Source organism: Xenopus laevis, chromosome 1S (genome assembly GCF_017654675.1).
Source record: "Xenopus laevis strain J_2021 chromosome 1S, Xenopus_laevis_v10.1, whole genome shotgun sequence".
NCBI classification, from domain to species: domain Eukaryota; kingdom Metazoa; phylum Chordata; class Amphibia; order Anura; family Pipidae; genus Xenopus; species Xenopus laevis.
In genome coordinates, this window is record NC_054372.1 from 119,094,270 (window position 1) to 119,111,746 (window position 17,477).

At 38.0% G+C, this 17,477-nt stretch overlaps 1 protein-coding gene across 1 annotated transcript; it reads right to left on the reverse strand.

Moving 5' to 3' along the window:
• Positions 1-645: 645 nt before the first annotated feature.
• LOC121399436 (protein kinase C theta type-like) lies at positions 646-15,293 on the reverse strand. Its single transcript, XM_041580143.1, has 10 exons — positions 13,139-15,293; positions 11,661-11,750; positions 10,846-10,952; positions 8,539-8,703; positions 6,859-6,950; positions 5,220-5,282; positions 4,725-4,863; positions 3,413-3,604; positions 2,460-2,588; positions 646-1,260 (listed from the first exon to the last, which is right to left on the reverse strand). The coding sequence occupies exons 1-10, from the start codon at positions 13,185-13,187 to the stop codon at positions 1,150-1,152; spliced, it is 1,137 nt and encodes a 378-aa protein (XP_041436077.1). The 5' UTR covers positions 13,188-15,293; the 3' UTR covers positions 646-1,149.
• Between the last annotated feature and the right edge of the window lie 2,184 nt (positions 15,294-17,477).

Consider the following 17,477-nt stretch of genomic DNA (forward strand, 5'->3'; position numbering starts at 1 on the left):
TGAACTTCATGAGTGAGTTGAGTCCAGACTATATATACTGGCATTAGGACCTGGTTCAGAATAGTACGTGTCCTGTCTCTATGGCACTCTGGTGGAATTTAATTTTGGCTTTTTTTTTTTAGTGGCTATACTATAAATAAGAAGTTCTTGCTCCAGTGTTGATGGCCGCCTTACACACACTCCTACAACCTGGATCGAATACATCAGATGAATACAGGTGACAAATCTCCTTTATCTCTCTATCTCTTATAGGGTTCTTATTGCATTAAAAGGGGGCCAGTGAGGCCAGATTTTACTAAGGAATCCTACTAAATATATACTCTGTATATTATGGCAGTCATTAAGGCATTAATGCTACATATTTTTCACTACACCTGACAATACATGGGGTTGTTCCTTACTATACACGGCATAAATGATATTAATTATGGGTCTGGATTTACCTGTAAGGTAGCTATTATTATTAATAGTTTTAACTTATTTTTTAAATCTCAGGTTATCAGACATACAATGTTGGTAAGAATTCTATAGTTATTAGATGTAGGTTGTGATATCACTAGAGGGGTACCACTAGCGGCTTGTGAATGGACAAAGATTGAAAACAGGCCACTAGCTATGCCCACCCCAATCCCCCCCTCTGGTGACACCACAGGTCATATATAGATGTATGGAGGCAACAGGTTTGCATAGCATATACTATAAAGGGGAGGTGGGGAAGATGGGGAGGATGGGGAGGATGGATAACACGGGTAACATGGGGGGGATTTTTTTTTTGTTTTTTTTGTTTTTGTTTTAACTTAGAACTGTAACAAATAGCCAGTTGGTATTTTTATAGTGGCTTTAAATCTTTACAAGAACAAATAAAGGCAGCTACAAGTTCTTGTTCCGGTGTTGGTGGCTGCCTTACACTCCTACAAATCTGGATCTAATACGTCAGATGAATACATCCTTTTTGGGTGGCAGCCTAACCTGTTGGGTATCTAAGGTAATGCAGAACAGCGCTTAAATCTGCAAGAAGCTGAAGGTGTAAACAGCATTGGGATGGAAACACACCATTCACTTACCTTAGTCAATGCCAGAATGTTATACTTTACCCAATAGGTTGCTTCAGGATGAAAACAATGTCTTCTACAGTGGCACAAAGATGAACTATTCTTGCCAGCTCGGATCTACATAGTTGAAGTTTTCAAGCACACTGGTTTCCCTTGGGTCTTCTTTTGGGAATGGGATGTTCTTACTGCTGAGCCCTGCAACTGATCTCTGTAGGAATTAATAAAAAAAACACAGTTGTACAGTGATTATTGCCTTTATCCAAGGTGATATGAAATAATCTATATTGACCATTAGTGCAATTTCTCAATTCACCTATGGACCTCCATATTATTTTTATTGCAAGGCTAGATAAAGCTATACATAGAGAAAATTGAGCAAGGTACAGTGCGCTGTTGGATTGATTCACTAAAATACCTAGAAAAAGAAAAAATCCCGAGAGTGTATTATCCTTGTATTCAAGGGTAACTTCCACTACATGAATCACTCACATATGGTTTGTCAGATTTTGCGCATTGGAGTTCCTAGCAAAATCTGACAAACCATATGTGAATAATTCATGTAGCGGAAGTTACCCTTGAATACAAGGATAATACACTATCGGGATTTTTTTCTATTTATACATAACATTTTCTACTTTAGGTATTTTAGTGAATCAATCCAACAGCGCACTGTACCTTGCTCAATTTTCTGTTATATACCAGTGGACCTGTGGATCCACTACAATAACGGTGCAGCTTTAAATCCCGTGACTTCCAAGCGCGGTCGTCCATCTCTTCAACCCACTATATACATAGTAAGAACCAACAAGACAAAGTCCAAAATTGTATATATTGTATACTTAACTGAAAATAACACTTTGGCTGTGCGCTAAGCAATTTCCACAATATTGCATACAATCTAGTGCCTGAAATAACATTGTCTGCAAAAAAACTGTGAAAATTATTGCTAAACCATTATCATCATTTTTACATAAGGTTTTATGTAAACCTTGCTCCAAAATAAAACCCCTTTTGAAAGAAGTCAAGGCATTCATTGCCACAAAGCTACAACCAAGGTGCTTTCTATCTTTCTTCCCCATACCCCTCCCATACTAACACCCCAACTCCCCCCTCCCCAATATGGTATACTAAACAGAAATAGAGTCCGTATATCTAAAATGAGAAAGTATACTGTAACAACTGCTTTTTACGTATGTTGAAAACGTAATAAAAAAATATATTAAACTAATGTGCATGTGCAACTAAAAATTTGAATCTCCTAGGCATTCCTTCTCTCAATCCTATGAATAAATCCTTGGATAAGAAAAGCAAACACAGTGCAAAACTTTAATAAAAAATGGACTCACAGTATGGGCACTGAGGGCTCTTTCACTAATCAACGATATGACAATACAGTAATGCACTTACAATTTTTGGTCTCATAGGTGGAACCAGTTGTCTTCTTTCCACTTTCACCCAGTCAATCGATGAAAAAAATGGGTGGTTCCGAATGTTGGAATAGACCCCAAGGCGAGTGTCAGGGTTTTTCTGCAAGAGCTAAAGCAATGAAGAAATAATTATTTCAAAAACTGCACATATCTAAGCACTGCAGATAATGATCTTTTCTAAAAGTCTGCAATGCAGAAGACAGAGGGAGAGCAAAAAGAAAACATGCAAAACATAAATCTTCAGAAGTAAACATGATAGAACTGTTGGCCACCTAGGGGTTGCTTGGATCACTTACTAGATTGGTTCTTATTGACCTCTCGGTTCAGTACTATGTAAATGCCAGTATGGCTTTAATATCATCAACATTCTTCATTAATGATCATGGTTACCTTGCTCAATAACCCTGAATGTTTTGTGCTACATCAGCACATACTACTGTACTCTTACACATCCACCTTACTTTGGATCCCTTCCCTAAAATGACTTTGGAGCCTTTTCCCTAACATTCATACTTCTCATCTGGCAGATAAACAGCTTTCCCCTAGAACTATATTCCATTCTATGACAGTCACAGATTGGGATTCTCTATACAGATCATCAGTGGGCTCGATCAGCAGACCATAAAATTTCTTAGTGTGCCTGAATACATGGAAACCTACATATCAGATTCAAAATAAATATAGAGACAGCCTAAGATACAGTATATATATTTTTGCTTATACTTTTGCTTTTAAGAATATGTTAAAATATCTATTGGAATTGTGCCTGTTGCCATTGCAGAACAACCTTAGTAGTAATAGTTAAATTGAAAAAACAGCTTTCTTGTAACCTTTGTGAATATGTGTATAAGAACCGTTAAAATGCATAATTAAAAATGTACAGTAGATTTTCAACATTAAAAAAACTCTAAAATCTAAGTTGATTTTACTTACTTGTTGAAGGAGGTCACGCAATTCAGGTTCAAGAGATTTTGGATATCTGGGCTTTTCATAGATGATCGTGTACAGCAGTTGTCTTAAGTTTCTCTCTGGTGGAAAGGGTAACTTGCTGGTGGCCATTTCATATACAATGACCCCTAATGACCACCAGTCTGCACCTGAGTCATATGGGTCCTCTGACAAAATCTTCAAAATAAAGAACAGATTATTTATCAAACTAGCAGGATATTATATATATTATATATTATTCCTGTTTCATTTATTACCTACTCTTCAAATATTATATTTTGCAATGTTATATTAGACCGAGAACCTTAATAATTATAGCAGAATGGAGAAACAATGCTTGAATGAAGATCAAAAAATAGAAATAAAAAATATAATTGGCAACCTTCAGAATATCAGAATAGTACTTTGTTAAATTGGATCTCTATACCAAAACTGTCTGTCTTGTTATTTTTACTGTCTGCACTACTGGTTCTGAATCCTTAAGCAATATGTTTTAATTATTGTAATGAATCATATGTGGGCTTTCTACTCATGCCACACAATGGGGCACCTTTCCTTAGCTCGAGTGAAGAAATAGAATAAAACTTCGAATTTAGAAGTATTTTTTGGCTACTTCGACCTTCGCCTACAACTTCGAATCGAACGATTTGAACTGAAAATCGTTCGATTATTGGCCATTCCATAGACGAAGTACTGTCTCTTTAAAAAAAAACTTTGACCACCTACTTTGCCATCTAAAACCTACCGAGCATCAATGTCAGCCTATGGGGAAGGTCCCCATAGGCTTTCTAGCCAATTTCTGATCAAAGAAAATTCGTTCGATCGATGAATTAAAATCCATCGAATCGTTCGATCCAAAGGATTTAATCGTTCCATTCGAACGATTATTCCTTCAATCAGAAATTGGCTAGAAAGCCTATGGGGACCTTCCATTAAGTGTGGAATTAAGTGCGGTAGGTCAGCGGAATTCTAAATTGTCTTCAAAGTGCCGAGAAATGCCTGTCAAAGGATATTCAGAGGAGGGCAAATGTTACAATAAAAAGGGTGGTATCCGTTTGGATATTAGGAAATATTCTCAAAGGATACAGGCTAATTTGTTAAAACCCCCATATAATAAAACCCACTACCCCCTACCCTACATAGTCCCCCCTCCCTGCTCCCACCCGCACAGGTGATAACTTCATTAATTGCCCCATATCCTGTAATTACCCCTCGTTTCAGAGCAAGTGCAGCAGAGTTCACGGGTTCTGTCATTATATATATATATACACATACATATTGGAAATAAGATTCTTACCTCTGGGGCTATATATCCTGGCGTGCCATAAAGCCCATAACGGGTCTTATGGCCAGGTGTATTTTCACAGGCGAGTCCAAAATCGCCGATCTTAATATGGCCTTCTTTATCAATAAAAACATTTTCTGGCTTGAGGTCTCTGTAAGACAAATGTCAAAAACAATCGCATTGGTTCAAAACCCATTAACATAATGAAGTTGAAAGGAAAGGCTGAGAAGTGAGGAAGATATTGTGGTTCAGCTTGCACATTGGGTACAATGAGCAAGTTTTGGAGAACTAAAACTAGATAATGCCTACCACTGTCTTTACTTATTATACAGTGCAGGCAAATTACACATCATTTTAGAATAAAGTGTCTGCAATGCTTTTGATTTAGTTGAACAGCTGCACCTATGGGGAGGCGCCTTAGCTTACACCACTGAAAGAGTGATCTGAATTATGTCCATGAAATAGAACAAAGTATAAAGAAGGTGATACTTTAGAAAATGTTCTTACCGATGAACAATCCCTTTAGCATGCAAGAACTGCAAACCCACTGCTATTTCCGATGAATAAAACCTTTTAAGACAAAGGGAATAAAAATAATGTGATTAAATACATGATGTAAACATACACACCCACAGATACTCTTTGGGCATATTTATAAAAATGGACAAAAACAATTTTCCGCAAAAAACACAGAAAAAAAGCCAGCCTATAAAGAGAGAACTGGAACATTCCTATTGTGTAGAAATGAACTTGTCAGGAGCTTGTTGGAAACTACTTCAGAAAATGGTCCATTTGGAGAATTATTTGACTATGCTATTTTTGTTTCTTGTAAACAGTAATCTAACATTATACCATGGTCAGACTAGGGGGCCCGGGGCCCACTGGAGCTGCTGTCCAAAGGCCCCCCTCCAGAACCCCCTGCTGTGTTGATGCGCTGGCATACGGGCGCACACGACAGTCCAATAAAGGGAGGTCACGGCAGGAAGAAGCCTTGGTTCTGGGTATGGATCTGTGCCGGCTGGGCCTTCAAGAGCCGGGGGCCCATCGGGTTTTTTCCCGGTGTCCAATCCGACCCTGCATTATACACTGGTATATACCCTGCCTCATAGCATAATGATGGACTTAAAGACATCAATACAGTCTATTGGTATTATATTGCAAATAGCATGCATGTATATGAAGCTATTACATTTTATGTAAAGTCCTGCTGCCCAGTGCATAAAAATCCAACCTGCAATTTCATCTTCAGTTTTAAGGGACATTGATTTGTCTAAGATAAAGTGACCTATGCTCAGATTTCTATACATAGACTTCAACTGTTAAAAGCTCTTAAAGGGGTGGTTCACCTTTAAGTTAACTTTTAGTATGTTATAGAATGGCCAATTCTAAGCAACTTTTCAATTGGTCTTCACTATTTATTTTTTTTATAGATTTTTTTAACTTTGCCTTCTGATTTTGAAATGTCACTAACCCCATCTAAAAACAAATGCACTGTAAGGCTACACATTTATTGTTATTGCTACTCTTTATTACTCATCTTTCTATTCAGCCTCTCTCCTATTCGTATTCCAGTCTCTTATTCAAATCAATGTAAGGTTGCTAGGATACTTTGGACCCTATCAACCAGATTGCTGACATCGAAAACTGGAGAGCTGCTGAATAAAAAGCTAAATAACTTAAAAATGGCAAATGATAAAAAATGAAGGCCAATTGGAGATTGTCTCAGAATATCACTCTCTAGATGATACTAAAAGTTAATTTAAAGGTGAACAAACCCTTTCCTGCTGTGTTACACTTTAGAAAGGGCACTTGTAGCCCACAACATGTTGTGTGTATGTTGTATTTATTGTTACCAGCTTTGTTTCCAGCAGTCACAGCCCCCACCTGCTAACTAGGGAAGGTGACACTCTTGAGTACTCATGCAAGTGGGACCAAGGCGAAAACAAACAAACAAACAAAAAACTCATAAAGCAGCTACAAATTTCTATTTACAAGCCTGGACTTTAAATGAAAGCAACAGTTTAAGAAGTTGGGATATTTAACTGTTATTATTTTCAATAACATCAGTATTGTATTTCTTGTCTTTACTTGCTCATTCTCTCTCTCTCCCTCTCTGTAATCCTGTCTTAAGTAGCATGTTACTTACAGTATTTTCTGGCTGTTCATGATCTTTTGCCGCTTTATAACGGTTTGAAGTGTGCCTCCGCTGGCATACTCAAGTACCATCAACAGATGTGACTGGTTACAAAAGAAAAAAAAAAAAGAGGGTGAGCAGATTGGATAGTACTTGACAGTGGAACACAAGTTATTTAACGATTTATAACAAAATCATTACTATTACATTTTTAATACAAACATATTATAGATTATGTAAACAAGGTGCTGTCGTAATGTTGTTTGTTTTGGGTACAAGTAAATAAGTAAAGGTATCTATATATATATTTACAGGGCCGGATTTACATAGCAGGCGCCCTAGGCCCTCTACCGTTCATCGCCCCTGTCGTCTCCCCTCCGCACGGGATATTAAAAAAAAACTATTGTGCATCTCCTGTTCATCCCCAGTGTTTCTGAACCAAAGTGAGTGTTGTTGGGCTTCATGCCACCCCCTAAAATCCTGCTGCCCTAGGCCCGGGCCTTGGTGGCCTTTCCACAAATCCAGGCCTGTATATTTATATATTTATTTATTTTTCTGAAATGTCGGATAAGATGCTGTGTCATTAAAAAAAGCATCATTCACTAGCTAAGGAGTGTGCTGATCCTTCATCTCTTTATATCATAATTATTGATTGTGCACCTGAGTGTGGACACTGGATATTTTCTATGTGTGTATATATATATATATATATATATATGTATATATATATATATATATATATATATATATATATATATATATATGTATATATATATATATATATATATATATATATATATATATGTGTATGTATACATATGTGTATGTATACATATGTGTATGTATATTTTTAGCCTTTTTGCTGTTGGCTAAACATTCCTTGGCATGCCGTCATCTGCTGGGATATATTTATATAAAGGAGAAATGACCAGCAACACCGAAATATTTCATGAATAGTCGAAAGTGTATTGAAAAAAAAAATCACATGTAAAGCCGACGTGACGTTTCGGTCCACACAGGGACCTTTTATTTATTCTTATATATAAGAATAAATAAAATACTGTGCCATAATATATTTCAGTTAGCATTTCTAATAACAGTTACAGTATATAGCCAATATCCAAATGTGATATCCTAATAGATAATAGAGCTAATACTTTTAAACATATTACTGGGCTATGTTACTCTTTGGACTCCAAAAATATATACATCTTAACTGCACATGACTGCTACTAGTAAAGTGGAATTGTCATATTTGGTAAATGTTTATTTGTAAGTTCTCATATTTATTTCAGTAAGATTGCACACCTGCTCCTGGTGTACAATGATACCCAGCCTGACTAGCACAAGCCTGATCAATCAATTGGAATGTACCCAAGGAATTACATTTTTACAAACAGTTGTGTTTTGCACTACCCCTTCAGTTAATTTTGCACATCCATACAACTGATACATTTCTTATCCATTTTATCAAATCAATATGTTTACTGAATCTAACCCTAAATATACTACTATGGTCTATCCTTAAAGTTCCACGTATACAAGAGAGATCTCTAATTGCAACTACATATATTCAATTGTGCAGTGACAGGACTGTATGTAAATACAGATATATTATATAAAGTCATTTTATTAATAGCATAACATGTTTAAGAAAAATAACGGCTATAAATTACATTTACTATTCTGTACCTGAGTTTGAAAGGTTGTAAATGCCCGGCATAGAAATGGGCATTCTTTGCCTAACTGTAGAACCTGGGCTTCTCTTCTGACGTATTTGAATTCCTTCCCAGTTTTCTTCTGCATGATTTTGACTGCCACAAGTTGGTCCTTTATGGCATACGAGGCTAACATCACCTAGAAAAAAACAGGAAGAAATTACATTGTGCCCTTTAGTGTTCCAGCACTTGTGTCCTGCCCACAGCAATTGATGGGATACATTCGCCGATAGTGAATTCTCTTGTAGAATTAAGTCTAAAGCAACTATCCAATTGCTTTTAATACTGTATATCATGACTGAAAAGTTTCACAGATGAATTCTCTTTTGTTTACTCTTAGGTTCTGTTAAAACAACTAGTTTTGGAGGAATAAAAATTATTCCTTCTCCAATATATTTTCTAACCAACAAGAGCCAACTTGCCTCTTAATATATGATCAAGATGACATCTGATTATGACCCTATCCTCCAATTACAGTATGTTCTATGTGATTATGATCCTATACTCCTATTGCAGTATGTTCTATGTTACAATGTTATTCTGTGTACAGAAATGTAATCTGCTGATTGTCATGGCATTTTAGACAGGGTGTCCAAGCACTTTTGGTAAATAAATTGTGCAGATTCTTTTAACCAGTGTATTAAAGAACATTAAGCTATTTTGTGTCAAGAGAAAATATCATCGGCTTCAGACAAAGCAGACATTGTTTGTCTTAGTAATGTAATATAGTTAAGATGCACCAAATTAAAATACCCATATAATCTGCTATAAACGGGCACACAGACTAATGGCACACTTGAGGGGTTATGCACATGCAGATAATTTCCAATACTATTCCCTGTAACAAATAGCATCCTCCTGTCACAACATACACTCAGACGACCAGGCTACACCTCATGTGTGAATGCCATTAAAGGAAAACTATAACCTCAGGCCTGTTTTTTAATTAACTTAAATAAAATGAAGTTTTAAATAAACCTATTGAATGGTTCCCAGTGTGCACTCACTATTAGCGGATTGTTATCGAGTAGCACCTGGGTAATTTGTTATATATATATATATATATATATATATATATATATATATATATATATATATATATATATATATATAGAAATGCTTTGGGTGTCCGCACTCAATCTCCAGTAGAGCAGAGGTGCACGATCAATGTTCATAATATACAGTAGTAATGGATCAGCACACTCATTGTAAAAGTGAATATAGTGTTTTTATTGGTAACACAAATTATCTAAGATAAGGCTTAATATGATTATATCGGGCTACATGTATTGGGGTGTCCACAAATTTATCAATATAAAAACAAGAACCACAAGGGACTTTTAACTCCACAATACAGGCGTCCAAAACGATCTAAAGATAATATGAGTAATTACACCTCAAAGTGAAAATAAAAAGTGATTTTTTTATTCTTAGTCGAATAGAATTAAAAACATTTAAAAATAAATTAAACGGAAGGGATCCATCCTATATGGACATTAACCCCATTAACTGATTGTATTAAATGATTATACAATCAGTTAATGGGGTTAATGTCCATATAGAAGGGATCCCTTCCGTAGTATGGAAGCAAAAGGCAGAACTCTCTCTGTTAACTGGCTCAGGTGACCTAAAATGTATGGTTTGTTTGTGTGCACTGTGATTCCTAGGATTCCTGGCAATTTTCTATTTATGATTACCAATGGCACATACTACTAAAAAAATATATTATTATGAAAATGGTTTGTTTACATGAAGCAGGGTTTTACATAGAAGCTGTTTTACGCAATATATTTTTATAGACATCTACATTGTTCGGGGTATAATTTGAACAGGCACTGCAAGAATATGAACACTATGAACAGGCATTGCAAGAATTAGTATTTTCTCTGCCAGCAGCTATTAAAATATTAATGCGGAAGATATGATAGTAAAAGCATTAGTAGAAATCCAAGTGCAGCTAACCCAAGTCGAGCCTCCTTTAATTACTTTGGGTATAGAAAATAATAAAAATTTCAAAGTAGTTACATTATGAAATGCTGGCTCTTTCTGAAAGCATATGACCAGGCAAAATGAGTTGAGATGGCTGCCTAAACACCAATATTAGAACTAAAAAAATGCATGTATTGGTTTAGGAAAAAGTTATTGGTAGAATGAATTACTTGCATTTACAGTTTCATTTAGTGATAAAACTATACCATAAAAATCATAAATTCATAATTTTCTTTTGGTTTGTATACTAGATCAGAACGTTAGATTTTTCCTTAAGAAGTTGATCACTCACTTTGCCGAAGTTGCCTTTCCCCAGCTGTTTCACGAGTCTGTAGTTTGTAATACTGAGTGGCGGTGGTGTTTTTGCATCCACTCTATTCCTTTTCTCTTCTCTTCCATCTAAAAGGTAATAAAAATAGTTTTATGCAAAGTTAAATCTATAAACACTGAATGTCTTAAAAAATACATTGTCATAACAGCACTAATCATGAACGTCAGAGTTTTAGCATTTTTATTTTTACTGGTAGAAGCATTTTACTGCTGGAGCACCAGGTCATTAAAACAAGGGGTCTATCAAATTAAAGGCCTGATAATGGATCTGGGCAAATGCCCCTTTTGCCCTTTTATTAAAAAAAACCCCTTAAATAAAGGTAATGGAACTGGCATTATCAAACTATTGGATTTTTGACAGATATAATGGAAGATCAGTGGAACATACTCGACAGTAGAGGTGAGAGTGATTCTCTTTTGATTTGTCATAGAATGATAATGGCAAACACTTGTTTGGGGTTTGCATACCCGGCATGAAAGTGCCTCACGAAGGAGCAAAGGATTATATTTCTATCAGATGCTTAATGTGAATTAAAGGGATTGGATACTAGGGAAACCCCTAGTGCATTATATACTTGGAGTGCCAGAAGAACACTACGTATAGTCACAAGAAGTGGCCACAGGGACCCAAGGACATTATATACAGTGAGATGTAGAGGACATAATCACCCCAAGCCCACAATAAACAATGTCACACAACCCAAGAACATTACAAACAGTGAGAGACATAAATGATAAAGGGCTACAACAATATAGAATAAAGATTATTCTGCTTACCAGCTGAGTACTCCTCCGGGCTTCTTGATCTCTTCTTTATATACCATTCTTCTTCTGCATTTAATATCTTCTCGCAGTGCCTTATTTTTCCTGCAACAACAAAATTGTGAAATTGAGCACTATGTAACTCTCCAGTATGTAACTCTCCATGTCCAGTTTAGCTATTAAATCTCCAAATGTAGGCTCATGAAAATGGTGGAAATTCTGATCCTCACTTGGAAAACATTCCTGTGACAACTTGATCATAAATGGCATGTGACAACTAAATTCTGAGTGACATGTGATAGCTTAAACCTTACTGAGCATGCAGCACTTGACTGGATACAGCTACCACAAGCACAATTATGTATTACTGTGGCCCAATTTAGCTCCAACCTTAGTACTGAGAAGGGTACTGCAATCCAAGTACTATAACCTCATTTACACAGTAAGAGGCAGCAGATAATCGAATACATTTTATAAAGTGAAAGGAAGTGGGTACCGCCAACTACATTGCACAATAAGACAGTGGGGCTAATTTACAAAGATTTAGGCTTAATTATACCAATGCAGTAGCCTGCAGCATCCTTACTTTTATTTTCTAACTGAAAATAAACTGATCAAAACTACTTTTCTGGGTAAACGCAGCCTATTCATTATTGGCATCCTAAATACATCACTTACAGTAAAATGAAATGGACACAAGCATCCCAAAATCATTATTTATTACTAATAATGAATAAGATTGTTATTTTCAGTGATACACAATGGGTATTAGCACCTTAAGTATTACACCAAGTTACATTAATATTGCAGGTATATGGCAAATGTAGACCAAGTGCAATACTGATTAGCAATGGGCACTGGCACTCTGGGGGCATAATATATATTGGAAGACATAGATTCTGCCACTAAAAGCACAGTATATACAGTGTGAAGTACTTCAACATGGTAAATGTAGCAAAGTAAATATTTGGAGTACCAGTGGGAAGTGGCAGTTATAACACAGCATAAACTCATATAATAGTACCCCAACCACATTAAACAGTAAAAGCCAGCATTTACTAGCACCCAAATACAATATATAAAGTTAAAAGCACAAGCACTCCAAGAGAATTGTTGGTTACTTGAACCAAAAATTGTTATAAACTGTATATACAACTGACACTGGTACTTGGTGGGCATAGTATACATTGGATGACTTAGCAACTGACACAGTATCAGGTACTGGAAATTGTATATTTAGCACATTTTATATTTGGATTAGAAGTGGAAAATAATTCAATAAGTTATTATACACTACATATAGTCATATGTTGGTACCCCACCTATATAAAACAGTAAAGCCAGAAGTTATTGGCACCCCAATTAAATGAAGTATAAAGTGAGACTGAGGCAGTGATTACTCTCATACCTAATAACATCATACAGAGCAACAGGAGAATATTTACATTTGCAAAAAAGAAAACATGCTAAAGCAATACTTGTTTTCTCCTTACCAGAGAAATCCTCCTCTGGACCACTGCTTCTCTTCCTCTTCAAATCCATGTTGTCTTCTTCTCAGCAGATTCTTCTTTTCCTTTTCTTCTTACTTTCCTGCTAAAAAGAAGGTTCTCTCTCTCTCTCACTCTCTCTCACTCTCTCTCTCTCTCTCTCTCTCTCACTCTCACTCTCTCTCTCTCTAATGAAAAATAATTGCCAAATCTCCAAAGAGAATCTCCTAGGAATTAAGCTCCTCACTGGCACAAAGTCAGGAAGTGAACTGGTCCAGTTACTGGTCATCAGTGACAGTTGGGACCTGCATGGTATGAGGCTGCTTGAGCCTTACAGTGTATAGTGCATAGAGTGATGCATTGGGATACATATGAACTATCATTTTGGTTCCATAATCTAATCTGAGCTGCACAAGACTTTTAAAACAATATAGGATTTTATGAAACCAATTATAAACATCTCTCTTAACAAGTCTAAGCTTACATTTTATTCAAACACACAGTGGGACTGCTTTTGGTGGCCTTGCAGGCATCATATTCTATGGTGTTTTTCTTGCTCAACTCTTTTACAACCATTTTTCTCCAGGGGTTTTTCTATTAAACAAACACTTGGGTGAATTGGGAAATATTTCACTTTGACCTAGATATAAGTGAAATATACTCATTCATCAGCCATAGAGCCAATGGTCATATTAATAAATATTTCACCCATTATGGGAAGCTTGCCCTATTAAAAGTTTTTATCTCTCCATTGCCGTCTCCAATCAATGCGTAACAAAAACTATAAAACCCCATTCAATCCGTGCATGTGATTCACCAGAAGTAATGCTGTGGCAGATGGTAACCTTTCTGTTGCAAAAGTGAAAAAGATGTGTTTATTTTACTTGAGCCAAGGCTTGAGAAAAGGCAAGATTAAGCCCGAAACATTGCCTGTTGGTTACTGACCAAATAAACACAACTTTATCACTTTTGCAACAAAGAGGTGCTGCAGTGATTTCTTCTCTATTATATGTTTAACCACCTGGCAAGGGTCTTTGAACTGCTCTGCACTCTCCCCGAAAAGGGTCTTTGAAAGGTGGTTGAAGCACACACTTTCTTGTACTTAGATGGTAATCTGTCTTTTCTACCTGCTTGTTGCACAGGTGTGTGATGACTGAGGCATTGAAGTCTCCATTAAAACAACATACATGGGGGGTAGGGCCAGAACTACAGGTAGTCAGGTGCCTAGGGTACAATGTAAGTGGGGGGGCAATTTGGGAGAATAGCATTGTTCCCACTGCTTCCTCACCTCCCTCTCTGTATGGAGCAATGGAATGGGGGTGCTGGCAGCAAATAACGGGGAGGAGTTTTGAATGAACAGATGTTTGGGTGTCAGACAGCAGAGGTATATGTCTCTGGTGCTTCTGGGGAGGCACAATTGCAGGGAAAGCATGTAGGAGAGTGGGAGACAGTGGAGAGGAGCTGGGAGAGTGAGCAGTGTAAAAGCCAATTAATATGGGGGGCTTTGTTTGGCAGCGGGTGCAGTAGCGATGCTGGTGAGTGATCACGTTATGCAGGGCTGCCATCAAGGGGAGATAGGGGGGACAGTTGTCCCGGGCCCGGTGGGTTTTGGGTCTTGAGGGAGGGCCCGGCCATACTGCACTTGATTTAGCTGGGCCTCCTGCAAGCATCAGACTGGACTGCTCATCTACAGCCTGCACAATAAAGACCTTCAGTCATTGGATAATGCAAGAAGAACCCACCCCTGTCCAATCACAGCACAGATAATTCGGGTCCTCAGGAGGAACAGGAAACAGAAAACAGCTTGCCTGGAGCCAGCCTGCAAGTATGACACAGGGGAAGTGGGATAATAGGCACTACATGAACTCCTGTCTGTAATATGTGTAGGGAATTAGTGCAAACCCCTTGCTCTTATCCCTGTAAGGGCAGAAACACAGAGCCTTTGTCTGTGTAATGTAAGCTGTTACCTAGCAACCAGCTGTTGAGTGCAGTAGGAAGTGACACAGCAGCTAGTGAGTGGCTGGCAGGAAGAGGAAGTCACAGAGACTGGCAAAAGAAGAGAGCCTGGCATAGAGAACCACATGATGGACAGAGAAAGAGACCAGAGAGCTGCTGGTGGGCCCAGAGAGCTGAGATGCTGCACCAAAAGCATTCATTTGGATCAGGCTGGCACAGGGAAGCCACATACTGTGCCTGGAAAGACAGAGACTGTGAAAGGAATACAGACTGGAGGAACAACCAGCAGGAGATTCCTATCTGAGCATCCAAAGGAACTGGTAGTCGCACTGTATGTCTGAATGTGCTGGACTCGCTTGAAGAGAGCTCTAAAGTATCCCAAGAGGATTTGTGTGAGTATCCTGTTTAAAGGGACAGTACCCTAAAGAGCGCTGAAGATAAACAGACTATTAAAGAACATTAAGGGACTTTGCCTTTTTAGTTAGCTAGACAGATTGTGCTAGCAAGTTAGTTAGTGAGGCCCTATTGCGAGGCCTGCATGTATTATGAGTACCTCAGCTAGCTACACTTTGCCTGATTAAATATGTCTGAATGACTATTATTCCAAATAAAAAACACGTTTGCATGAGTCTGAATCTTTTACTCACGGCTGCCATCGGGCCCTAAGTACATGGCTGTAGTTACTGGGTGCAGATCCTGGTAAGAAGTGGAGGGGACAAGCATCACAGCTACCAATGTACAGCAGGGTCTTAGAACTCTGTGATGGCTGAACTGACTGTGACTGACACAACATGTTTCTAAAAAGTGCTCAAATGGTTGCTGCTGCTCCTGCCTGCAAACATACTTCTCAGAAGAACAGGGTGGAGATTTCCTGCAGTGAAAACTATAGAGTTGTAGAGGTGGTTTTCACTCAGCAACAGTTGACTAGCTATACAGATTCAACATGTCACTGATCTGAAGTCCTCCTGCACTAAAGGTTACAAAATAGCCATTCACTCTGACTGCACAGCTAAGATGGCTGAAGCAAATTGTATATAACTCTGGTTATATTTATATCAACCCTAACTCACCCTATCCACAGCAACCCTAATTCCACCTATTAAACCAGACCTAACCTGACCCATTGTGCAACTATCACTTAGAACCCCAGTCCAGCCAAACCACTAGAGGAGGCAGGCACAAGTGGGGGGGGGGGTGGATGAATGACATCTCTGGTGCAGAAAAAATCAGGAATGGTGTGGTGCCATGCTTTATTTGAGTGCCCTATGATCCTTGGCACAACACTTATTTATCCAGGGCCTTTTCACTTCACATACTGCAGGTATCTTCTACTCCTAGGGAAGTAAGTGCAGAGCACTATCCCCTCCTTCAATTATCTACCAGAAACAGTTATAATATGGCTTCTTTTAGGTGCCTCAAAGAATGCACAGGAGCAGGATGCTAGCAGGAGCCTCAGACAACCCGGCAGGCCCCCCACACCCCCTCAGCACGCGCCGGCACATGCATGTGCCATATACAGACGAGCTTAAACTTCAGACCGCTGAACACTTTTCTGTGAGTTAACATTTGCTTGGCAATTTGGCAAAGTACAAGCTATTCAAAGCATTTGCAAAAGTAGATTTGCACAAACACAATGCAAAAAGGGTGTTTAAATGATTTATTAGAAGCCACCTTTGCATAGGGGCTTTAGGGTGCATTGTACTACATATCCACTTTCAAAGGGAACAACAAACAAAAATGTGCAAAGGGCCACCCCCCACTCATGAAACCAAAGGTGCAATGAACACACATCACAGCAAACTTTTTAGGATTCTTATAAAACATTAGAAAGACAGATCTGCATACAGGGGCATTACTTATAATAAATATGTTCTTTGCTATATGCCCCTTGTATTAAGAGCAATTCTGCTCTAAATTGTAAGGATACAGTAACTTTAAGTCTTACCAAAAGCTCATCATACTTGCAGGAACAAGGGAATAACTGTAACATGCAAACTTTGAAAGTATAAGGGCCTCTCTGCAACATATTAACTGTCAAAGGCTTTACACAGGGTTAAACACAAAAAAATGGTATGTCTTTAAAATGCATCAGAAGAAATTCACTGGCACACAGGTACTGCAGTACCTGTGTGCCAGTGAATTTCTTATGATCCGTTGTTACAAGGTGGGACGCCGATTCCTCCATTGCTGTGCACCAGGGATTATCCTAATTGAAGGCAGTCCTGGACTGGGAGTCAAAATAGGCCCTGTCATTCCAAGTACACAGAGGCCCAAACAGCCCTCTACCAGCCCACTATATGGTAACTTTCTATGGAGCCATACAGCAGCCCCTCTGTCATTTGCCTGAACCCACAGATTGCCAGTCCGGGCCTGATTGAAGGCCAGGGTG

Coding starts and splice junctions, on each gene's coding strand:
- LOC121399436 (XM_041580143.1), bottom strand. CDS start 13,187: ATGGATTTGAAGAGGAAGAGAAGCAGTGGTCCAGAGGAGGATTTCTCT. Junction 4,864..5,219: donor GCTAAAGGGATTGTTCATCG/GTAAGAACATTT, acceptor TTTGTCTTACAG/AGACCTCAAGCCAGAAAATG. Junction 2,589..3,412: donor TGCGTGACCTCCTTCAACAA/GTAAGTAAAATC, acceptor TCATTGCTTTAG/CTCTTGCAGAAAAACCCTGA.